The sequence below is a fragment of the Perissodus microlepis genome, chromosome 1 (genome assembly GCF_051167445.1).
Source record: "Perissodus microlepis isolate ML-2025 ecotype Zambia chromosome 1, ASM5116744v1, whole genome shotgun sequence".
Classification (NCBI taxonomy): Eukaryota; Metazoa; Chordata; class Actinopteri; order Cichliformes; family Cichlidae; genus Perissodus; species Perissodus microlepis.
The window spans coordinates 7399371-7425416 of NC_140461.1; the positions used below are offsets into that span (position 1 = coordinate 7399371).

At 38.6% G+C, this 26046-nt stretch overlaps 3 protein-coding genes across 3 annotated transcripts; 2 read left to right on the plus strand and 1 right to left on the minus strand.

Moving 5' to 3' along the window:
• The first annotated feature begins 3111 nt into the window (after positions 1-3111).
• On the plus strand, positions 3112-4024 carry LOC146393239 (uncharacterized). Its single transcript, XM_084924614.1, has 2 exons — positions 3112-3864; positions 3971-4024. Exons 1-2 carry the CDS (start codon positions 3112-3114, stop codon positions 4022-4024), a joined length of 807 nt encoding a protein of 268 aa, XP_084780740.1.
• A 4867-nt stretch (positions 4025-8891) lies between these two features.
• Positions 8892-9792, plus strand: LOC146393240 (uncharacterized). Its single transcript, XM_084925191.1, has 2 exons — positions 8892-9557; positions 9706-9792. Exons 1-2 carry the CDS (start codon positions 8892-8894, stop codon positions 9790-9792), a joined length of 753 nt encoding a protein of 250 aa, XP_084781317.1.
• Positions 9793-10659: 867 nt separating this feature from the next.
• On the minus strand, positions 10660-25845 carry LOC146393241 (aminopeptidase Ey-like). Its single transcript, XM_084928400.1, has 21 exons — positions 25337-25845; positions 21536-22154; positions 20580-20722; positions 20109-20251; positions 19413-19539; positions 19176-19330; positions 18976-19089; positions 18724-18867; positions 17224-17289; positions 17039-17104; positions 15492-15664; positions 15296-15372; positions 15077-15210; positions 14941-14996; positions 14702-14849; positions 14419-14510; positions 12749-12859; positions 12357-12524; positions 12005-12145; positions 11072-11153; positions 10660-10951 (listed from the first exon to the last, which is right to left on the minus strand). The coding sequence occupies exons 2-21, from the start codon at positions 22150-22152 to the stop codon at positions 10793-10795; spliced, it is 2916 nt and encodes a 971-aa protein (XP_084784526.1). The 5' UTR covers positions 22153-22154; positions 25337-25845; the 3' UTR covers positions 10660-10792.
• Positions 25846-26046: the final 201 nt, after the last annotated feature.

Here is a 26046-nt window from a genome sequence, read left to right on the forward strand (position 1 = left end):
GTGGGGTTGAGGGAGGCACAGACAGGTGGCAGGCAGCCCAGCCTCTGAGCCTTCTGTGGGTGGGCATCCACCCAGAGGTGCCAAACTCTCAGCCAGGCTCCCACAGCCTCACCTTGCTCAGAGTGACTGGCAGGGTCGAACAGCGGGTTCAAACCCAGTTCACTCTGCCTGCAGCCTGACATAGCACATACCTATCCATCACTTTCTGAGCTCAGGCCACAACAGTATCATATTATACACTTATATCCTTTTATCTGTCATATTTAAGCCTTCTGGAGCTTCCAGCTCTTCAGTTTTCTAGTCAGAACAACTGAATGTGCTCCCAGCTGGAGGACACTGTCTACAAACATGTATTTATTTAATCACCTGCTTTACAGCATGCCAATTCTCCATCAAGGAGAATACGCCATTGACACAAAGCCAACTGGAAAGAACAGAATTAACTGCTGTGTTGAACAGGGTTTGGATTTATGACAGCTTTGATGTTTAATAGATGATTTAATAAAGAGCAAACAGTCCAACACAGACAGGAAAGACAAATTGCCTCCTAACTCAGAAAAGGGGATGCATCCAACTGGAAAATGCTGTGAAAAAGCATAAATGCACAGACTCAGCATTCACAGACAATCAGTAAACATGTCATGTTGTTTTTTTAGTGAAGTTGTTTTATTATTTGGAATAGGTTTCAGATTTAAGATGCCATATTTTTTTAAGACAAGAATGCAAAATTTAAAACTTTAGTTTTTCACTAAAATGGGAAATTTATCATCTCTGTTATGTTCTAAATCTACCCCATAAAAAGCCCTCAGTAGGGCAATCGTTTTTATTTAAGGGGACAGAAGGCACACTGGTCTCCCCTTTGGGAGATATGAACTGGGGAAATGTTTGCCTTCTCTTTGGATATATTGGAACTAAACTGTGCTCACCTGGCCTTGCTTAAAGTGTACAAACACATAAAAAGAAATTTCAAAAACTTGACAGAAATGTCTCTTTCCAAAAATCTTCCTTTAGTTAAAAATCCACAAACTTACTGTGAGCCATTTAATGTAGGAATTATTTCTACCAGCCTTATCCTTGAAGAAAAAGCCATATATCTATATGTGTAGAGAGTTTGTGGGTCTCACCCATCTCTTGGTTGGTAATGTGTAGTGGAAAGACAATAGTTCGTACGAGAAACTGTTCACAGTAAGATTTGTGTATTATTCTAAGTACATTAGCCAAAATTTCCAGAAAGATAAATTCTGTTTAGTTTTTCAAATGTCTTAATTTGGTACTTTTAGCACCATAAATCAAGTATAATCTCTCAAAAACTTGAACACTCACATCAAAATAATGGAAATTACAGACCAGAGGAAAAAATAGAACACTTAAAGGGAATTTTGGGGTGAACTGTTCCTTTAATACCGAGCTTTTTCCAGGGAAAACACAGAAAGACTGGGGACACAGAGAGGTTACCAGCGACTATATTTTCCAGCATTCCTGGTTCTCACTGCTGAGGTGTGAAGTGACGCCTTCAGACTCATCAGTTCCCATGAGTGTGAAATAATCACACCTCAGCTTTAACTGGATAACAGAGGTTCATTAGGCTCCATTAAACCTCATTATATTTGCATTTTAGCCATTTAGGACATAACTTTTCTTCCTTGAAGCACATAAAACAAGAGCAGCGGTTTCAGTTCACCGATCGAGGTAAAGACAGAAGAGGATTGGCGCTCACGCCTGATTTGCTGTGACAATAAAATGATCACACAGGTGTGAAATGGTGGGATGTAAAATGAAGGAGATGAAGTGAAGAATAGAGGACGCTGTCAGGTTCAAGGCTAGAGTGAGGTGAGGAGAGGCAAAGACCTGTTGAAGCAGCACATCCACTGTTCAAATACATGCCACACATGATTAAAACAACACACAATCCCAGACTCTCGATTTAGCGTTTTCATTCTGCACGCTAGCTTTTAATATTTTTAGTGTTGTGTTTTAATAAAGTCATAAACAATATTCATACCCAATTCAAACCCTGCACAGACCAACCTGCTACATCTGACGTCGAAATGAATCAGATAATAGGAGCAGTCTAATATCTGGGCTTGCCTCAACTGGTTTAAATCCATAAAACATGCATTTAGGCATAAACTGCACTTCACAGAAGAATTTAAGAGCTGATCACACAGGGTGTCGGGGTTTACAGCCTCATGCAACATATTGCTTGGTTGCTGAAATACATGTTTAAGTGTTTGCATTATAAAAACCTGTTCTGAATGTAAATCTTGCATGTTACTACTAAACTGTAACTAAAGAAGAACCCAACTTTGGAAACCCTAACCGAGAATTGAAAATGGAAATGGAAAGCTAAGTAGAAACTATAATAACAGTACTATAATAACTCTAATTTAGCTCGTTGATAGATATTTGCTGATAATGGATCAGAATCCTGATTAAGTTCCACATACTTCTAATTTATAGTAAACGTTGACTTTTCTTGGTACTTTTGCAGATTAGTGTGAAGTACATATGCACATAACATCCATCTTCAGGAGCCAATGTAAAAAACTGTGGTTAAGTCAGCATACAGGCAGGTTTTTCTGTATCGTATATCATTGCTTTATTTCAGCAGTGTATGTCTTCTTCACACTCTTCTGTCATATTGTTGAGTGCGCTGACCTTTTTGCATGTTTGCCTGTGTGTGTGTGTTTGTTAGCAAGTGAATGTAAGAAAGAGAAATGAGATTATTCCAAACAAATCCCTTAAACATGTGCAAAATGCATCTGGCCCGCTGCAGGGACAAAAAGCCAAAAAACCAAAATCTGTTTATTGTTTTCAGAAGGAGTCAAAATTCACACGTCGACTGCTGTAGCTGAGCTTTCCCAGATTCAGAGAAGAGGGAGAACCAGAGGGAGAGGTACAGAGACAGGGTCCCACTCATGGTGTGTGTGTGTGTGTGTGTGTGTTCAGGGGCAGTAGCCTCTGCTTAGACAGTGATTGTGAGAATCTGTGGAGGTGTCACTTCGCACCTCTGTGGCCTGGCCTGGGCTTATAAAGCACTGGAGCAGAGCTGAGGAGCACTTAAAGCTTTCCAGTCTCTCCGGTCACACTGTTGAGACCCTTTAACACAACATGGATACCTCCTCAGTTCCTCACCTTGACTACAGTCTGCAGTACCAGTGGTTCTCCGACTCGGACCTCTCCAGCATCTCCTCCCCAGAGACACTTTCTCCTGTCCACTCCATGGACTCCAGCTTCTCTCCTGGCTACCAGCAGCTCCCACAGTGTACTCCCATGGGAGCCAAGACCGGTTATTCCCAAAGCCTCAAGTCCTCACCGTGCTCCTTGTCCGGACGTGGGCGCAGGACTGGGAGGCCCACTCGGATCCGGAGCAAGCAGAGGGAGAGCGCCAGCGAAAAGGAGAAATTAAGGATGAGGGATCTGACTAAGGCTCTACATCACCTCAGGTCCTACCTTCCACCTTCAGTGGCACCTGCCGGACAAACTCTGACGAAGATAGAAACCCTCCGACTCACCATCCGCTACATCTCCTACCTCTCATCCCAGCTGGGCCTCAGCGAAGAGGTGCTGTTTCAGAGGAGGGAACGAGCAGACACCTCAGTCAGTGACACGTCATCCACTGACATCCTCAGCTACTTCCAGAGTGCTTCCACAGGAGGACAAGTGACTCAGATGCAGAGCCAGAATCTGATCCAGAGCAGCCTGTACCCAACACCATGTTATAGCCAGAATACTGTGCTGCATTCTGGGAATTGTAGTATTGGAGTGGATCAGCACCACAGACCATACAATGAAGCTCCCCAGAGAGATATGAGCATGGACGGTATCCTACAGTCGCCTCCAGTGCCACAGCCTTCCTGTCAGGTTTGTGAATATTAAATCAGTCACATAATTCAGAATTCACTGTTAGTACAATAATTTTTTTTGCATGTTTCTAATACTAATATATCTTCCACTTTCTTCAAAACAGATGTGTGGCAAAGACTTCTGCACCCCGCTGGTTCCAAGGGAGTACTGGGGTTGAACGCTCCAATCTCTGTGTGATCCTCAGCAGAAAAAGACAAAAACTTTACTGTGTTTACTGCCTCACTGTGAATCAAGTTATTTATTTGAAATAATCCTTCTAATTCTATCTTTTATTTATTTTCTCCTCTGAAAAATTCCATGTAAATATTGATATGACTAACAGTTATTTTTCTATTTCTGTATACCACTATTTATAATAAACCATTTAAATATAAAATATCTTGTCCGGATTCGAAGCTTCTCTCGCACAATACGCCAGTCAGTTTCTTTCATTCACATTTCATGTGCATGGATGAGGTGTGCACATGTGAAAAAGGAAAGACTGCGATAACACACAGCTAAATAAAATATAAGTGAGCACACTTTTGAATGCACTTTTGACAATAAAAAAACAAACATGTATGTTTGTGGTTATATTTTGTGTCCATTCTTGTATAATTTAGTATTGAGAAAGCAGCATGGAGCTCTGGGGATTTACCAGAGGGCGCCCTCTGCTGGTAACAAATACAGAGGAGAAGAACCCATCTCCCACACTCATTTGTAGCTGTAATACTTTGAAAGGAACACGAATGTGAATTCAGAATAAAACAACAATCTACTGGGAATAATAGAGGGAAATATCGACAAACTACTCAACCAGTTTATCTTGATTAAATGTGAGGCTGCATCAGTTTGAGTTCTCTCCTACAATTCAAAATAAATATGAATCATTGGATTATCAATAAATATGATTAGCATAAAAATACTATAATGGTAAATATTATCTGTGTTAGTAAATATATATATATATATAGTCAATAAAATATATAATATTTCACAGAGCTTAAAAAAATAATTTTAGATGGGAATTTCACATTATATGATATGATATTATATGATATGATATGATATGATATGATATGATATGATATGATATGATATGATATGATATGATATTATATTATATTATATTATATTATATTATATTATATTATAGCACTGGTTGAGCTTACATTCATTGGGTTCAGGATTTGTTTGTTTCATTTCAGTTTTGTTAGGGATAAGTATGTTACGTGAACTGTGCCACATTGAAGGCATTTATAGCCTTAACTAGTTTGCAAACACATACAGAAAAATATTAATAACATAAAAAGAAAATGATTTCCATAACAGCACCCCACATCTTCCAGTAGATGATAATCCATAAATAATCATTACTTTTCATATGGATTCATTTCTCTTTTATTATTTTAGCCGTCATCTTCAAATCAAATCGAATCATGTTATCTTCATATCTTATTTACTTTTGCTCTTGTATCACTCTGTCATCATTTTTTAGGTTATGAACACCAGACTGTAGTGGTGTAAGTTTGAATTGTGCTGTTTTGATTTCATTTTTTTTAAACTTGTGTTTTGCTTTAATTTCCCCGCACAACGTCTGTGTGTACAAAAGTTCTTTCTATATGAAACTGCCTGGCCTTATATTTGAATAACAGTCGTTTTTGTTTATTTCACATAAATGAGAAAAATAAAAATTTCATTTGAATATTACAAGTTCAGTCATCTTTCTTTAGTGCAAACACACACATATACCCCGGAAACTAGCCTTTCCAGAAGCCTCTTAAAAATGTCTCTGTTGGGGGGCTAAAGTACTTGAAAAATCTCCACAACATGTCAGAGATCAGTCTCTGTGACTGGTTATCTAGTTTTCTTTTAGTGTATCTTTGTTAATGGGGCACTGCAAACACAGAGAGGTTCCTGGCACCACTGAGTCTAGACTAGGATCCCTCCCTGCTCTTTCCCTTTTCTTTCACCTCATGCCCTAATTACCTGCTAAGCCCACTGAGAGCACTTTAATATTCATAGAGAATAGTGGATCTGCATATCAGGCTGGAGAATTAGGCCCCAGTGTTTCATTTGCCACCTACATGTGCTTCATTTGATATGCGAGCAGTAAGCCTAACACAAAGCCTAATATTCTCACTGAGGTCTTTCATCGTGGTAGAGTTAATAAACTCTGTGCTAAAAGGGTTTGGGATGAAAGGGTTAGCACCGCTGTGCTGATTATTCACTCATTACATGTGAGTAAACAACATCAGAGCTAATGTGGATTAAGAGAAGGAAGATCCTCTTTATCACCGGCCTGGGAGGGAAGAAGACAGTTGACAGCCGGGGAAAATGTGCAGAAGTTCAAAATGAAAAAGAAATTAATGAATAAAATGTGAATACAGAGTTGAAGCGAGTTCTGTCAAAAAATATATATATATATCTTTACATATAGCACCTTTGTGTGCTTGTGCTAAAAAAGTCATTTGTATGTAACAAGAGCACTGGACCAGCTGGTAGTTCATTCAATATGTAACAGAAACACATGAATGAATAATAAAACATATATAAATCCAAACATATATAAATGCAACGTTTCTCCCACTGAAAATGCTACGTCCAGATGAACAGAATCAACTTTTGGAGATTTACTTAACTGGATGATTGAGCATGCATCAAGACATAAATGCAATGTTGTTTTTAACGGTGGCACAGGTCAAAGGTCACTGTAGGCTTTAGTTGCTTACACTATGTCCATTGTCTTTTCCTCATTAACAAATAAAAATTCATGAGGACTTAGAGAAAAAAGGTCAGCCCCAATCAACAGAAATTTAAAATGCTTTATGTAACGTGCTGTAATGAAATTACAGTGTTCTGAGGGTGAACTGCAAAAAGTACATCTAAAATTTAAGGTTGCAACTGTGCCAACATTATCTTCACATGTGCATTTGCCGGTATGTGTGTGTTTTAACAGACTCTGTATGCAATTTTACTTGTGCCAACCTGTAGTGCTTCCCCTCTTTTGAATGTTGTCATCATGAACGTTGTCCTGAAGTGTTTTTGTCTTGTCTTTGTTATTTGATTACTGAGTCACTGATTTCATCACCACCATGGCCGCCACGTAGATTTTGTTTCAATGGAACTTTTCAAAATTTCAATGAAATCTTCTACACGAAATCCCAAGTATTGTGCTATATTCCACAACAATAAGGACAGGATGGGATTCATAACACAAAACTACAAACTGAAATTTAAAGATCATTGTTTTATCGTGTTGATAACTGAACTGAACTGAACGGTCTGTCAGCATAATTTTGGCACTAATTTATTATGCACCTGTCTGTACTTATTGTGTTGGTGAATGAGGAAAAATATTATCCAGAGAAATCATAAATATATAACAGTGGTCACAAAATAGAATGAACCAGTTGTTACAGCATCACAGAATTTTCACCTCTCCCGGACTTATTCCTTCTTCCAGCTGTGGACTTTAATGTCTCTTTGATCATTTCAGTATAGCTCAGAAACTTTATTTCTAAGCAGATCTGATCACATTAATATAGCATTCATAGTTTACCCAGTTTTTGGGAGTTCGAAATATATCCACACTTCAGCGAATGATAAAATAAGATGGAAAACACAACAGTAATTTATGTGAAACACTACAACTCCTGCCAGTGATGTTGTGATGGTGCCTTGCTTTGGATTGTGGAATCGCTTTCTTCTGGAATGAATAAATACCGACACTCTGTTCATCTAGATCAGATGTCCAACTCATATTGTGGCTGTCACTTTGATACTTTATTGTTCGCTCATTAGGAACCTTCTTAAGCACAAAAGACTGCAATGTTTAAGTGAGCTGACTAGCTTAGTGTCTCCTAAAACCCTTTGAAGCTTAATTAATTTAAAAAAAATCAAATCAAGTTTCAAAATAACCAAAGTTGGCCAAGCTCTCAAAAACATTATTCAATAGGCAACATCAGAAATATGTACAAAACAAAAAACATTCAAATGTAAATGTAAAAAAAGTGTTTTCTTTGAATTAAGGTGGCTGTTTGTCTTGGGGAAGTGTGTTGGTGGGTGCTGTGCGAAACGGGTTCGCACTTCCTAGACATAGGTTTCACCTCTGCTGCAGAAAAGGAGACAAATGTGACGCGCTGGTTTGTGGGAACACTGCTCAGGACTCAGATCCATGGTTCATGAGTGAAAACAAAACCCACCAATGGGCAATTAGTGAAGGGATGTGATTGTGTGAATATTATGTGTTTGTAGTTATAGGTGTTATTGAGCATAATTAAGATGAATTTCAGATATATACTGCACAGCAACATGAAAAAAATATCCACAATAATATCATACCTGTTTTTATTATCTTGGCATTAGTTCTTGATGATCCACAGTTTTACCTTCCAGAAGCACTGCTGCTGTCCAAACAGCTCAAGGTGCAAAATCCTCACACCTCACAGCTGCCCAGACACACTTCTTCCAGCCTGACCTCTGTTACCACATGCCAGAACTAAAAACAGTTAGTAAACAGCTACATCATCAGCATTTTTTTTAAGTAGGATCATATTTTGAATGGTCATTCAGTGAGCATCCATGAAGCAGCAAGTGAACATTTTTCCTTTTGTGGAGAAATTGAGATGTGTTTTTGGTAACATACACATTTGCTGCTTCCAATCGGTGCCTTTGGGTTTTTTAATAAAATTCTAAGATTCAGAGAAGAACCTGTGACCCAGGTACAACCCCAGTCGTGCCAGGGTCATGTTCCCAGGCTGTGGGAGCATATAGTGTGAACCTGTATAGTTTATAATGACCACGCAAGTTGCCAGGTTACACCTTGTGCTGAAGCATGCCAGATTCCCATGGGACCCCCTAGCCTAGGTGTTATCTGTGGTCCCAGAGTTTCTCAGGACCAGAGGTGGCTGTCAGAGGTGCAACCTCACACCTCCCACCACATATATGGAGCAGCCTCCATGTACCTCCTCAGTATCCTCTGCCTGCCTTACCAGCAACATACTAACAGCTGACTTCTCAAAGAAGAGCCTACAGCAGCCACAATGGAGGTATCCTACTTTTCTCCTCTCCCACTCCAGGAGAACTCTTTCCTCTTTGACTGCGAATCTCTGTTAGAAAAATCTCTGGCTTCTGATCCTGCCTCAGACGCTGGTTACAGCAGCACTGGCAACAGCCTGTCTCCTACTTCCTCTGTGGACTCCTTCTGCTTCTCCCCTACTTCCCTCCTAACATTTGGAAGTGAACAAGATCCCTTGGACTGCTTAATCTTTAATACCCCTGCAGCACCTCATCTCACTCACCAGACTCCACTCTGCTCCAAATCCTCTTCTGCAACAAAGAAGTCCAGATCCAGGTACCCGGGTAAAAAGCGCCAGACTGCCAGCGAGAGGGAGAAGCTGAGGATGAGGGATTTGACCAAGGCTCTGCATCACCTCAGATCATACCTCCCACATTCAGTGGCACCAGCCGGCCAGACTCTGACCAAGATTGAGATTCTGCGCCTCACCATTCGCTACATCTCTTTCTTGTCAGCCCAACTGGGCCTCAGCGAGGAAGTGCTGGAGCAGAAGAAATCCTCAAACTCAGTGGAGCATACCCAAACCTTCAACAATTTCCTGGGTCAGCCAGCAGCCAGTTACAGTCCCGAGGAGCCAAGCTGTAACACCATGAGCAAAGCCCAGCAGCCCTTTCTGCAGAATTCATATCAGGTATGTTAATATAATAAACATAACATATATTATTGAAAAAATATTTTCTATAAAGATTTGCAGCACAATTTTTGATTACAGTCCAAAATGTTCTCCAACATGTTAAAGCTAAATGAGTTTCTAATAAAAAACTGTCTTCTGTTGTCAGGTTCCAGGTGGAGTTTGCTTGAATAGCGAGCAGTACTGGATGCTACAGCAACAAAACCAAAATGTCACCTTCTCTGGACTGTGTTGAGAGATGTGGTGATCAATCCACTGAACCCTTTTCATTGCAACAATGACAAGATTTATGCACAAAACCTCTGTTTTTTTGTTATTTTTAACAAAATATGTATTCTAACATTTTATTTTTGTATATAGATCTTTGTATTTATTGAACTTTCATATTGTGAGCAGAATAAACATTATTTATCAAATTAATCCTTGCTTCTTGGCTTATTGGTGCATTTACTTTTGGCATCATGAATGATGTAGACTTGTAGCTTGCCTGCCACTTCCTTCCTAAACAAACACTGCGGCTGCAGGACAATGAGGTGCTAAACAAGGAGCACATCCCCTCTAAAGTCTTTAAGGAAAGACCCCCACTGAGAGAAGTGACAGCTGAAATAGAACCAGTCAATCAGCACCTTTTAACATCCTGTGTAAACATTACTTGATGGCTGAGATCCTTTTAAAAAAATTAATTAATTAATTAATGTTTGGGTCTGATATAATTTCAGACTTGACTGTTAAACAGACTGAGCGTGTTTCATTGGGATGCTTTATTTATACAATTTTGCCCCATCCTACTTGTGAGTTGATGCTTCACAGTGTGATCTATGATGCTGAACAGATGTCTGGAGCAAAGAACAAACAAAACTTTTCAAACATTCATTTCCAGTGTGGCATTTTGCAGACAAACTGACTCTTTTATCTACCCTCAGAGTTACAAAAAGTAACAAATTAAGACTTCAAAACATTTTTTCTATGTACTTACATCTGCCTAATATTTAAAAATGGGGACGACAAGCTAACCCTATAACATATTAAAAGTTAACGTGCCAACACACACAAAAACCAAGAGAATTAATCACATCCTTTTTTATTCTTAAAAAGCCTTTTTTAATCAAAAATTTACAATTAAAAAATCTCCAATACATTTAAAATATACATATTTCAAAAATACATTTGCTTTCAGCAAAGTTAAAGATTTGAACATTTTCTACATTTAAAAAGTGAAAACTGTGTTTCAGTTATCAAACTGTCCCTGAGATTTCATTGGTGAACCAGTCAAACACTAGTTTCTTATTCAGAGCCAACCAGTCCATGTTGGCCTTGGTTCTCTCAAGCGCCTGCTCAAGAGATGAGGCAGCTGAGCCAAGTTGGTTTATGTTGTCTTCTTTAAACTGCAGCAGCTATAGAGGAAGAATGTGAAAAAACTGACATTTAAAACTGACACTAATTTGCTGTAATTGTAGCAATTTTAGCAAGTATTTAATTTATTCTGAAAATATGGAGGTGAAAAGAAAATGTACCTGCTTATACTCAAACTCAGAGGAGAAACGTTTGGTCACTCCATTAATAAGTCTTCCAAAGGACATTGATCCTCCACCATAGCTGAAGAAAAGGCAAACATTAGAGGGCTTTTATCAGTATGCAAACAACTACGTATGACAACAGCTCTTTGGCTGTGCACGTTCATCCAAATATGCCTCCAGAATCAAGGAAATATCCATTTTTAATTTGTATTGCCAAATATTGTGCGTATCACATGAAATGTCATATGCATTTGCACTACTAGAAACTAGTGCAACTACAATTAAAGCGCTTTAACATGGTCCTTTGTCAGATAGAGCGTTCTCTATCGTGGGTCCTAAGCTTTGGAATAATCTTCCTCTTCACATTAGGCAATCGACATCAGTGCTGGTTTTTAAATCCAGATTGAAAACGCATTTTTATTCACTGGCTTTTGACTCAGTGGTTGACTGACTTGTATTTTATTGTTTTCGCTATGTTTATTATTTTATCGTATTTATTATTCTTATGGTATCTATTATGTTTCTATTGTTCAGCACTTTGGTCAGCCTTGTGTGTTTTTAAAGTGCTATATAAATAAACAATGATAATAATGATGATGATGATGATGATGATGATGTAAGTCCTGGAAAAGTTCAGGGATGCAATGCATGTGGGAAACTGGCTATGCTATGTAAAGCAGGGATAGCTCAGTAGGCAAAGTGGTCGCCCCATTAATGGAAGGTCGGGGGCTCAAATCTACAGAATGGCTACCCTGAGGTACCCCTGCGCAAGGTACCGTCCCTACACACTGCTCCCCGGGTGCTGGATTGGTGGCTGCCCACTGCTTCACTGAGTGAATGGGTTAAATGCAGAGAGTAATTTCCTTACAGAGGATTACTAAAATATGCATAGTATTATCCATATTATTATTAAATAAGGAGAAAACTCACTTATTGAAAATGTGATCCCAGTTGGCTCTAATAAAGTCCCAAGCCAGGGGCTGTCCAATTGGATTACCGGCAATGTAATTGATGGTAAAGGTGGCATCCTGTTTACGGATCATCATTGGGTCCAGACAGTATTCCAGATACCTAAAAGATCATTTACATAATAATAGGGATTAATAAAATATTCTGACTCTGATTCTGATTCTGATAAAACACAATTACAGTGAGGCTGAAAGACAAAATGCATCATCAAAGGTGTTGTAAAAGTCACTCAGAGCAGTCTGTAAAATGTTATATTACCTAAGAAGTACCAAATGAAAGGGCAGAGCGTTACCCAGCTGCTATTGCAACTGACCTGTTCAGCAGCCAGGGCTGTTTGGTGCAGGACAGAGCATACAAAAGTTTTTCAGCCTCCGAGGCAATGGTAGCATTCTTATACATTCCCCAGGCAAAGTCCCACTCCACCACTCCTCCTTCAGCAATTGCACTGCAGTACACTGTGGTCCTCAAGTTGGGGCTAATCCTGGATGGTTTGAACAAGACAGGAAAAAAGGTGATGACAATCACTGCCCAAAACAGAATCATAAATGTCAGATCAGAGCTAAAATGTTTGGGAAAAGTATATCTAATAAAAGTTAAAGTATGGCAGTGAATACCTATAGTGTAGGCAAACATATGAAGTAAGAATATATGATTATACAAGAAGCAAAGGGGATGAATATAAGTAATAATTGTTGTTTAACATACGTGTTATTATCAGGGTTGTCCATCCACTCTTTGAACCACGCAGTTGTCAGTTCCTTACAACCCTCTACTCCTGTGCTGCAGCCCCAGGAGAGTGCGTTCACCTGATTGTACCTGGATGTAAGCGAGTCAGGAGAATGCAAACAGTAATGACGCTATCCACTAAGACGAGGCATAGCCAAAGACACATGGCTCAAATTCCATTTCACATTTCTGAATGCTAGAAGTGTGTAGCATGCAAAGTGTTTAAGTCTGACTGCATTCAGGGCTCTGCGAGTACCCAAAAGTACTAGTGCAGCTGTCTCCAACCTTTTTTGCGCCACGGACCGGTTTATGCCCGACAATATTTTCACGGACCGGCCTTTAAGGTGTCGCAGATAAATACAACAAAATAAAACTAGTACCGGTACCGAAAAAAGAAGATTTATTCATAACACACGTGAAACGACCCAGAAAAACCGAGTAAACGACAAAAACGATAACAAAATAACGCTAAAAACTGATAAAAACCATACATTTCACACCCGAACCTCAACTCTCGCGGCCCGGTACCAAACGACTCGCGGACCGGTACTGGTCCGTGGCCCGGGGGTTGGGGACCGCTGTACTAGTGTACTCATAATGGAGTGTGTAGTGCTGCACATTTCACACTCTCAGTGGATGTTAGCCTTGCTATGTGGCAAAAGAGAATTTAGGGACCACCAACCACTGTTTAGACACCAGGAGGAGTAAAAGTTGTCAAGGTCATGCTAACCAGCTAGCTTTCAGCAGCAGAGACAATGTGAGTTTGTAGCCACACTAGCAGACATACTCTGCAGATAAGCAGATAAGCTCTTTCTTCTGTCTCCTTTTCCACTCACTATAAGTTTATACACCTCTCTGTATTTAATCATTTGTTATTATTAATCTCTTGCTCTCTTCCACAGCATGTCTTTTGTCCTGTCTTCCTTCCCTCACCCGGCCTGAGCCTAGTTCTATGGCAGGTTTCTTCCTTCCCACTGTCGCCAAAGCATTTGATCATGGGGGGGGGGGGGGTTATATGATTGCTGGGGGTTTTTCTGTTGTATTATTGTTGGGTCTACCTTACAATATAAAGTGCCTTGAGGAGACCGTTATTGTTGTGATTTGGCACTGTATAAATAAAACTGAATTGAATTGAAATGAAGCTAAATGCTATCTGGCAGTGCTAATACGCAGAATGTGTTTAACACATTCACATCACATGGTTTATTATATCATCATGCTAATATGTGCTAATTAACAATATAAGTTCAGTATAGCTGATTTGATTTCCTTTTGGGTTACCAAGAAAAATGATCTGATAATGCTAAAAAGATCATTGCAGCACTAATATCTCAAGTTAATGGAAATCATTGAGGACACAAAGCGAACTTGATGATAACTGACCAGATTAGGTTAGCTTATAGAAATGCAGTGGTGGGAGAGAAAGGGAAGAATTATGTGCAGACTTGATCAATGATTGTTGTGAACACTTTCAAGAGATATGTGAAGTACTGTGTCTTACATGACATTGACGGCACATTCTTTGCAAACTGCAGGCTTTTGCAACTGGGATAATAAAGTTTATCTAGCCTACAATGTAATTGTCATTCATGGCATTTATAACATGTTCAAAAGAGTAAAAAAGACAGGCAGCAGGTTAACATCCTTACTGGTCGGTGTGCTTTTCAGGGATCTTTGTCCAGTTGGCAGTGAGTTCTTCGAAGTGTTTAAATAGAGGGGTGACCTTTTTATTTATGTAACCCTGAGGAATGAAGATGAAACAGTTTGTTTACTGTGCAGAAAAAATGATCTACGTTTGATTGCCACTGACTCTTCTACTTCTATGATTAACTTACACGATTAATCTCAAATCATCATTGTTCCAAAAACTTGTTTGGATTAATTTTTTGATGATGTACTGATGATGATGAGCCTTAAAGTTTTCCTACAAACCTGCATGGGTCCGTACACTTCGCTGCGGTCAAACATGAGGACGAAGTAGTCCAAGTTGCGAGTGGCAGTCTGCCAGGGCATGTACTCCAATTCTGCATTGAGGAACCTCGTAGTGCTCAGAGCCAGAGTTGTGCTGACTATCTTCGCCCTAAAAATAACCCATACAGCTGTTCAGTTGTTTATTTCAGTATTTAGCAGTACTGCTAAAAATAAAATAAAATAAAAAAGCATGGCCTCACCTTGCTAGGTTAAATGCATCGTCAATAATCTGAGCGCGGTTGATCACTGGAATAGCCTAAAAGGCACATTAAAAAATTAGTCTGGAGGCAATCGTAGCTATTAAGAGATGACGCAGAGGTATTCTAGGTGTTATACCTGATGTTGGGTGCTCAGCTTGGTGAGGATACGGTCCCAGTTTTCAGAATCATAATTTACTCTATAAAAGCCCTTCATGTCTATGTTGGCTATCAACCATTCACTAGCACCAATCGTCATGTCTGGGTTTGTTGCTGTTTGGGTGAAGATTAAAAACGAATTAATCATTTTAATTTATCTTTGCCAAACTACATAGACCCGAAACACAGTAAATCTTACCTTCTTTGGTAAGAAGCCAGTACTGATCTTTAGCTGCACCAGTCTTAATCCAGGTAATAGGGACAAACCACTCATAACTGGAGCCACATCAGCCAGACACACATGTAAGTAAATAAAGTGAGAGAAGAGAGCGGGTGATTTTAACATGACATGATCAGAACATGTTAAAAGATGTGCTCATGAAACATGAAAATACTTGAACTCTGAAGGTACGTCCACCACAGAATCTGGGTTCAACAGGAAGTGCTTCTGAGAGATTTTTCCAGTACTGGTGTCGATGGTGACCACTGGGAATCCCATCTGTAGGATCCACCGGTTCATAATCACTTCCACAGAGTGGGGCAGCTGTATGCCAGCATTATCTACTGCCTGATAACAAGAACAACCGAATTAATATAATAGTATAACAATCTGTGTGTCAGCTCCTTTTCACATTTCAGTATGGTCAGTAACAAAGAATATTTTTGATATAAGTATAAGTCACTAGTTCAGCATTTTTAAGTACCTTTAAACTGGGTGGAAAGCTATAATATAGTAGAAACATTAATGTTATTTATACAGAAATGGAAGGCCAATTGTACAACATTTGTATTTGTGTATTCTCCTAGAGAAGCTTTGCATGTTTCACAGTTCAAAATAATCATAATTAATTTTATAGCGGGGCTTGGGGAAACGCATTCACGTTCTGAAACACGGTCTGAAACAATTTGTTTTGGCTCTTTTGGACCCATTATACTCACAACGCACAAGCCTCATTTTGGAGTTGTTTTGGCTGTGCACCTCTCTGTTTTTGTAATCTTCTCCTTGTCTACCATCAGCTCCACACGAAACCTGTTATTTAGGCAAATACTGCAGCAGTACAGCCAGTTTGGCAGATTTTTGACTCTCCCTCAAAACACTCCAAAAACATTTGTGTCTTGTCCTCTTTTCAAACAAGGGACCTTTCCATAGGCAGAGGTATAAACCACCACAGAGATGTGGCACCCTCAATGTTTATGCACACCACGACTGATATGGTGGGTTAATGGACCCTTAAGGATACCCTGCCTTTGAACTCACTCTGTTCTGATGGGTTACCCCACACAATCAAAAGTTTTGATTAAGACATTGTTGGGTTGTCTGTACTCTGAGTGTGCCTGAAATAACCGCATTAACATTCAGAAGCAAGAGAAGAAAAAACTGACTGAAGTGGAGCGTTTAAAGCAATCTGAAGCCAGATCTTTCAGCTTAGTTGGACCTCTTTCTTTAAAACTTGGCCATGTTTAAAATCAACATTCTCCTGTTTTAACAGAAATGTAAAAGAAAAAGAAGTATGCATGTTTGTTGCTGGAATAAAAAACCCTGCAAGAACCCACAGACTCTAGACAGAAGGTTTCTGACTGGGTTAGAACCGAGGACCCACTTGTGATGAGGCAACAGTGCTAACACTGAGCCATGCTCCCTATAGTCCCACTCACTACAATACCCATAGTCCTTGGCTCCATCACACAATTTGCTTCAGAGGATAATTGATCCAGTTATATTAGGACATATGAGGAAACATCTTGCTGTTGTTATTCTTTTAATAGTCTTAACATAAATTAATAATAAAATAAATATAATATGACATTTTCCTTTTTAAATCATATTTTCATATTTAAATAATAATAAATAAATAAATAAATAAATAAATAAATAAAATAAACCAACAAATGAATGAATACATTTTAAAAAATACAATTTTTTAAAGTGTTACAAACTTACCGTTTGCAGGTTCTTCCACAGGTCTTGGTAGACTGTGTTTTTATATTTGAACTCTTCTAAATACATCTGTAGACAAATTATGAATGACTTAGATTGATGCATGCCAATAAAATGCTGATATGAGCACATTAACATTTCTCCTGATTTGTGGACAGAACCTTATAAGTTGAATTAACAGTACTCACACTGAGTCCATTTGAAAAGACCTCCTCGGTGATGAAGCTGGAGAGCATCCTGAGAACTGCAGCTCCCTGTGAAGAAACACGTCAGCTGTTAAAAGAACTACCAAAAAAGTCCAGTTATGCTCATTTTTAAACTCTTGGGAAAGAATCTGCCATTATACCCTTGATTGGAGTACTTTTTTGTACATTAACGATTCAAGTTGTGATCCTCTAGTGATAGCTATGTAGCTATTGATTATATGTCGATGCACATGGAAGTAGATTTGTATATGTAAGTAACAGTCAAATCAAATCTCCAATTTGCACCTCATTCTGTGCTAAAAAGATTAAAATTTAGGAGTAAAATTCATATTTCACTGAATTCTGTTCAAATATTTTATCTATTCTGTAAAAATCTGAAAGAAATGGTGAAATATGTCTTCGTTTGTTTATCTAGTTTTTAGGTTTCTTGTGTTCTCTCATTTCTGTTATCATGCCTCCTCCTGTGTTCTGTGTAGTCTGTCTCATGCCCGTGTTTGTTTCCCTTTCTGTCTGTGTGGATTCTGTATTTCCTTTCTGATTTTGCCTGTGCTTTGGTTTTAGTGTTTAGTTAAGTTTCTTCTCATGCTTTGCATCCACTTCCTCCTGTGTCATTCCCTTGTATTTAATCTTTCCATTTAGTTATTTCCCTTCCTGTTACCTTTGACTCCTGTGTTTCGTTCTTTTGTGTCTGTCAAGTTCATGTGTCTTTGTCTCTACCTCAGTGGTTATGCTTCCTGTTTTATTTTGGTGGCCAATCTCTCCTGTGTGTTATGCTTGCTTTTCCTTCCTCTGTCATGTTATTCCTGAGTCGGCCCTGCTGTGTTCTCAACTGTTTCCACTTCCCTTATCACCCTGCTGTGTATATATTGTCTCAGTCTCCCTTTGTCCCTCATCAGAATATCAGCTTACTCCTTCTTGCGACTCGTTTAGAATTCTGTAATTTGATGTTTCCAGTTTCTTCTGTAGTTCATGTTTTTCCTTTGATATCCCCAATACTGGCCAAGTAAACAGTTCACTTTTTATTAAAGTTTCCTACTTCTGAGTTTCTGCATTTGGTCCTCTCAGTCTATAGTTTCCTATAGTTTTTGAGTTTTATTTTCCTGCCGTTGTGTTCCCCATCTGTTTGCTCTCCTTGATTACCTTTAATATAAATTGTCTCAGTCTCCTCTAGTCCTTTGTCAAGTTGACCCCATGTAGCTATGTGCTCCTAGTCAGGTTATCTCTTGTTTTTGTAATTCATTTCTTGGATTGTGGACTTTGTTCTTGTCTTTGGGTCTGCAAATTATTAAACCACTCACACAGGCTTAAATACGACTATAGTAGTCATCTTCAGGTCCAGTAATTGAACCCATATTTCTGAAAGTGAAGTTCCTAATGAAGTTGTCCTAACAACACACTGGGTCAGTAACTTGATTAGTGGAGCTTGAAGAATACAACACACTGGGCTACTGTAGTTTAGTTCTGTTGTAAATTACACTGCACCTTGCTGTATGTGATGGAGTCAAACAGTGCATTTATGTCCTCTGGTCTCATGACGTCCGCCTCTTTGGATGAGAGGGGATGGGAAGAGGCCAAAGCGTCCACAGCCATCACACCAATGATCTCATTCAAAACGATTAAATCGCTCTGGAAAAGACATGGAGAGATATTTGCACTGTGTTCCAACCAGACGCATTATTAAATTTTAAATTGACCTCTGCGTAAAACAACAATAACAACAAAGAAAAAACGCACCATATTCCAATTTGGCTCTGCGTAGTTGGCTCCAAGATAAGAGACGTAGGTGGCAAATCCCTCATTAAGCCACAAGTCATTCCACCACTTCGTGGTCACTAAGTTTCCAAACCACTGTGAGGACAAAGCTTCATGTCACTGTATTGGTTTGTAAACATATTTGAGTCTTACCATATTTACAGTTAAGGTTTGTTAGGTACCATATGAGCCAGCTCGTGGGAGATGACTGTTGCCACCCACTCTTTATCTCCGTTAGATGACACTGCAGGATTGTATAAGAGCGCAGTCTCTCTGTAGGTGATCAGACCCCAGTTCTCCATGGCTCCAGCACTGAAGTCAGGCAGAGCGATCTGGTCTGAAATTTATCAAAGACGTCATTTTTGGATTATATATGGTCCTTTTTGTTGTTGTTTTTCTAGGTATTTGTTTGTTCTCACCTGACTTTTTAAGGGGGTAGGGAATTTTGTAGTACTTCTCAAAGAAAGACAGTATGGGTCCAGTCTTCTCCAGGGCATATTTACCCTGGCCCTCATCTATGGCCTTCCTGCGAGCCCAGATCCTGATCTGAAAAAGGGAAAACAGCTTTATTAACCAGACAGAAGGAAATGCATGTGGACCTGAGAGCTGAAGGGAGCTCTGAGTCCAGCAGAGGGCAGCAAAGAATCACTGTGACCAGCAGAGAGGGAAAACAGCCGCTCTCGTGATGTAAAAAAAATCCATTACATTAAAGGCCAGGTTTAGGTGAAAATAACTGAGTATTGCTGTGATTATTTTCAGTTTAATACATTTCTTCCAAGAACTAATGCAGCAACTATTCTCTCTGAAAATAGCACCTATTATCTCTGATAGTTTACTTCAACATCCATGATTTATCCATTTCAGCCTATGTACCAGAATCCAGAGCAGAAATGAGCATTGCATATATTTTAAAATCTTTTATATGAGGCCTCACTGCTCTCATTTTAATTCAAACTGTCATGAGCACAGATCAACTTGAATTATCGGGCCTAACATAGACCAGAGATAGTAGTTTATTTATTTATTTTAATCTATTTAAAAGGAACCAAAAATATTAAATAATATGTTGCCATTAGTTTCTGTGATTCTAACTGAAAGCTTTAGTAAATACTCACCAAAACATCTGCACCTAGATCTGACTGAATGAATCCAAAGTCACACACAACAAAAGCCAGCAGGTAGGTTGACATAATCTCTGTGGGTCCAAAGCTTGTCTGGATTAAATTCAAACCATCCGGAGTGGTGATGTTTATAGGTTCTGTTTTGGGGTCAGAGACAGCTCCATATTAATGATAAATGAGGAAAACAGAGGAAAATAGACATTTCTAGTTGAAGCTGTAATGATAAGAGTGTGGTATTGATAGATTTGACACTAAACAATTAAATATACAGTAGTGAAATATTTTAAATAAAGTGAAATTAAGAGTGTATTTCTAAAAGTGTCACTTCAGTGAGTTTGCCTTAAAAATTACATGTCCTGTAGTTGGTGTCGGATAAAATGTAATTGAGATTAATTTAAAGTCGTCCCACGGGGACAGTTGATACGTTAAATGTTGCTCTGAACACTAAACAAGAAAAGAACTTGCCATAGTTCATGGAGTTAGACAGAGCCACAGTCCCGTGGGGGTGAATGAGAGTCATGTGGAAGACGGCTTTCATAGCTGGTTCATCGAAGCAGGGGAAGGCTTTCCTCGCGTCCGTCGGCTGCATTTGAGTCGTAGCCAAAATTCTGATAGTGGAAGAAGAGAGAACGTAATAATTACATCCACATAATCAAGTCAGGTGTTGAATTCTTTTTGACGTACTTGATTTTCTTTAAATGGAAAGTTTAAAACAAACTTGACCGTGACTTTCATTAAATCCTTATCAAGATGAGTGTTTTGTATTTTAAATCCTACACATATCAGCTTTAATTACAGAGGTCCAAAAGTAAAACTTGGTTTTGTATTGAATTCTTATTTGACTTCATTTCATAATATTAGTGGTTTTGTCAAAACTACATTGGTTGATGTCCATGAATCATAGCCTTGCTGTGAAGGTGCTTGCATTTAGGCTGCAAGTGATCATAAACAATACATACGGTTTTGTTTTTTGTTTTTTTCACTTTAATAAATATATATTTAAATTACCATAAAGTGATTGTGATTAGACAATTAAATCTTTACATTTTTAAAATGAATTAAAAATGAAAACATCCAGTGGTTTGATTTAAAGTGAAGTTATTCTAAATGTATTAATTCATCCATTTACTTTTAAACTAGTGCACATCTGATATTTCATTAATGGTGGGAGAACAGTTAAAATTAAGGAGTGGCTATTAGGTAATACTCAGATGCAACATTCTTAAATTTGGGAATGAGGCAACTTCTTAGACATTACAAATTAATTCGTGAGCGTTTAGCTGTTTCCCCATGTTTACAGTCTTAATTTAACATTCTGTCATTTAAATTTTAGAAAGAGCAGAGGACTTGTCCAACTTGCAACACTTTGCTCATTTGAATCATGTCATGAACTTAAGCTTAATAAAAAAAGAAGTTCATACTTTCGCACGCCGTCTTCATTATATTCACTCCTGTAGAATCCTCCCAGGTCATCAGCCAGCTCTCCGACAAACTTTGTGAAGAGCTCATAAGTGCTGCCGGCCTGCAGAGGGCTGCTGAGCTGGATCACCAGATACTGAGTAGGAACCTCCAGCCAACTCTTTTTCAGCTGGGGTGCAGAGGCTCCATCCACAGCTTTCAGCTGTGCATGGTATCCGTCAAACATTGTGAAGTTCAGCTTGTTGGAGTGGATGAGAATGAGGTCAGTCTCGTTCACGCATGTGAACAGCACCGTGGAGTATCCACTGAAGATGTAGAGGCCATCAGGGTTGGGAGTCAGCCGGGGCCACAAGGTCACATTGTATGAGATAGGAGAAAATGAATCTGGAAGTCTGTAGTGCTGCCAGGGCTCTTTTGGGGTGGAGGGTGTGGTGGTCTGGGCGCCAGGTCCAGCAGTCGTTACAGTCGTTGCAGTCGTCGGAGTCGTCGGAGTCTCTTGATTCTTTGATTTCTCCTGAGCATAAACAACTGAGAGGGCTATGATGGTGGCCACAGCACTGATGGCTACAACCACGCAGACCACTGCCACCACTTTGCTGATGAAGAAGCCTTTACCCATGTCTTCACCAGAGAAGAAGAGAAAGACAGAAATTAGGGAGTGATTGTAATTTATATCCTACCTTGCTGGATTCAAAGTTAATGATTCATTTCCTGGGCGGAGAAAATGTCCTGAAGTCAAAAATATTGAGTTGTAAAAAGTTCCAGCGATAAGAGTAAGCTCTACTAATCTTTAAACTTTTTATCTGCATAAAGGCTCTGAACAAAGGCCCTCTGTAGAAACTGGCCTGTTTCGTCTCTGTGCGTTGTAAACTATGTGGTGGGAGATCTGCGGCAGAGCCTCCTATGTGTCTGTCTGCATATGTGTCTGTGCATAATTTTCAAACGTCAAGTCAAGAAGCCAAAATTACATAATGAAATAGGCTAAGTATGGGTTTACACAAGGCCATAAACTTTTATTTTTTCCCAAGATGCTGTGAAAAATCTAAATTTACTCCAGCTAAGTGACTGGAGATGTTAAAAAAGAGAGAAATTGTAGGGTTAGAAATGAAAACACATGCCTTTTAGATTAGTTCAACAGTATTTTGTTGAATTTCTGGATTTAGGTCAACAAGGAGAAGGAGAAAAGCAAAAATGAGTGTCACTTAAACAGAAAGCATAGGTATACTGTTGGCAACGTCATTTCAGCGTATGTGAGTCATGTATCTTTAAAAGTTTACTGTAATAATGAGATGTGGTTTATGAGTCAGTCAGTGCTGAGAAGCAGCTCAGCACCACCGTAGTTACTACATCACCCACGCCACAGGATGCATTTATTCAGGTTGTTTTGCCACAAGCACAGGGTGATGCATTGCAAAGCAAAATAGTACTGTGATCACATTACATTTCTCTGTAATACATTAGCTATATCATATTACATCTACAAAAATCTTAGTAGTCACATCTGAGCTACTTCAGACCCATGTGACATAATGTGTCACATGGGTCTGTTTCTAATGGCCTAACAACGCAGGGGTCAGAATAAAGGCTTACAGAATCGGTGTTGGGGTAGCTGGTCCCCATCAGAAAATATTCACTATTCATTGAGGCACAACTTTATTTTTATTCCATGTTATTTGGCAGCTGTAGAGCATGCATATGCCACACAGTTCTTTTCATAACTGCTGCATATTATACAGCATTTGTGTTTATTTCACAACGGTTTTGTAATGTTTTCCCGTATGCCCTCAAAAAGGCAAAACTCTGCATTCAAGGCTCCAGTAGCACTGCATGAGAAGTCCAGCTGCATGTTTGTTTAACTTGAGCAATTTTCAATTTTTTCTTACTTATTATCACCAAATCCCATAAGTTTCACAACCAGAAAGTTGTTTCTGGAAAGTGAGAGTGTAATCATTTTTCTTCTCTGTCACTGTTTTTTAATAAACTGGTTCCCATATGTTCAAATATTATCCATTGTAACTGTGAATCAAGGGAGCTTAACATATTTATTGCAATTCATTGTTGGTTTTGGCCTTTTAGTGATATTTGTCAGCTGGAAAATGTTGTGGTTTTATCTGCAAAGGATGGCAACGTGCTGTCACCATCCACTGAGGCAGATCAAGTTCACGCAGTGGCCTCTGTTTAGGGTAGATTCATAATCATATTGTGGACATAATATACATTTATATTATCCAGCTCCCTCTGCACTGAGCAACATGAAGCAAAATAATCTTTTTTTCTTTAAAAATTCACTATTTTTAATCTAAAACACATAACAGGACCAAAATCTTACATGTATACAGGATTATATTTAGCAGCTATCCATGCATTTAAAACAATTCATGAGTTTTTCAGGCTATTTTCCCTAAATTAGTGTTTTTCTCACACTAGTCAAAGATCTCCAGTTTACATGCATGAACCTAAAGTTCCATCTTGTCTAAAATATGAAAGTTGTACATACAGTGGCTTGCAAAAGCATTCGGCCCCCTTGAACTTTTCCACATTTTGTCACATTACAGCCACAAAGATGAATCAATTTGTTGGAATTCCACGTGAAAGACCAATACAAAGTGGTGTACACGTGAGAAGTGGAACGAAAATCATACATGATTCTAAACATTTTTTACAAATAAATAACTGCAAAGTGGGGTGTGCGTAATTATTCAGCCCCCTGAGTCAATACTTTGTAGAACCACCTTTTGCTACAATTACAGCTGCCAGTCTTTTAGGGTATGTCTCTACCAGCTTTGCACATCTAGAGACTGAAATCCTTGCCCATTCTTCTTTGTAAAACAGCTCCAGCTCAGTCAGATTAGATGGACAGCAGTTTTCAGATCCTCAGACCTCTATTGATCTTTCATGTGGAATCATTCATCAATCAATTATCTTTGTGGCTGTAATATGACAAAATGTGGAAAAGTTCAAGGGGGCCGAATACTTTTGCAAGCCACTGTATCATTTAGAGCTGGATTTATATGAAATATGTTTCACTCACAAAAATATTTTCTGATTAATGTAGGAACAGAAATAAAATGCTTTGACTCCAATATAACAGTAAACTGAAATGAGAGTTTTGTGCTTGTCTCTATCCTTTGCTTAAATTATTTTTCTGGAAAAGTATGCAAATCGTTGCAGTTAATGAGATAACTGTCCAATGTTTCTATGATGCTAAATAAATTGTTTAAATGTACATTTTATCTTTGATCTTTCTCCCCACCCCTTGTTTACTCAGAGCACAATTTTTTGTTGACTAGATGTGTGAAAAAAAATGTCAAGATAGTACAAACCCATCAAGACTAAAATGGGGTTAAATTTGGTTCAAAAACGTTCTGGTGGTCATCTAAGGTGAAGTGTCCTTAAACGTTTAAACGTTTAGACATGTTCTTCAAAGGTTTTTCATCTTTCACGTTTAGATATTTGGCAACGTTCTCTTGATCATCTTATGAATGAGTTTTGCTGTGTGGGTGGTCTTAAGTGTGAGATCTAAAGTGATAACCCAAACACTACTCTCAACCCTCTCTTCTGAAGAAAAGCGAAAAAGATCTTCTTTCTCTGTCCTTTTTTTTCTATTTTAAAGTAGTTTTCGCAAAAAACCAAAAACATTTTTGATATATATCACTTCGGATAGTCTTGATTTTTTTCATACTTCACGGTTGAAATGGTCAAACAAAGTGCGCACACACACATACACACATAAAAATGACTAAAAATACATTGCAACTCTAAACCTTCAGCTAGAAACACAAACAGTAGAACATTTTTCTTACCTTGAATTTACTTAGCATCAAGTCACTGGTTTCAGTTTCCTTTTCACCTGTGGATCCAACTATCTTGTTGTCCTCCAAACTTTGAGCAAAGTGGCTGCTTAACCAGAATAAATATGTCCTGTTACTTTGATGATAAAGGGAAATACTTACTGAATCAGCTGGGACTTTCTCAGATTTGAGCCAACAATGACTGCGTACAAATAACATGGGAAGCTATTACACAAGCACTGATGTCATAAAGCTAGAACTGCAGATACTTCTGGACTTGTTGTGTCTTGTCTTGATAAGGTCAATGTTATGTTTACTGGCATTTCTCCAGCACACCTGTGTTCCAGGTATTTCATGATAGAGGTATTATTACTATTACAATTACGTTAATGCTATAATGTTATATTATATCGATTTTCCATCTGTATTCCCATCTTTATTGTGTGGATATTGTAGATATTGTGTAATGCACTACATTACAGATGCAGGAATACACCGCATGTGCCCGAGATGATCATATGACGACCATGACTATGAGAAGATGATGATAATGATTGTTATCATTATAATTATTATCATTGTTGTTGTCATTATTTGCATGCATTGTTTGTTCCGCTCTTATCCTAAATTGTCCTGTTCTTTTGTTCGTTTAGTAATTAAAATTAAGCTAAGATAAGTAAGAAATTAAATTAATTAAATTAAATTGAATACCAGCAGCTTCA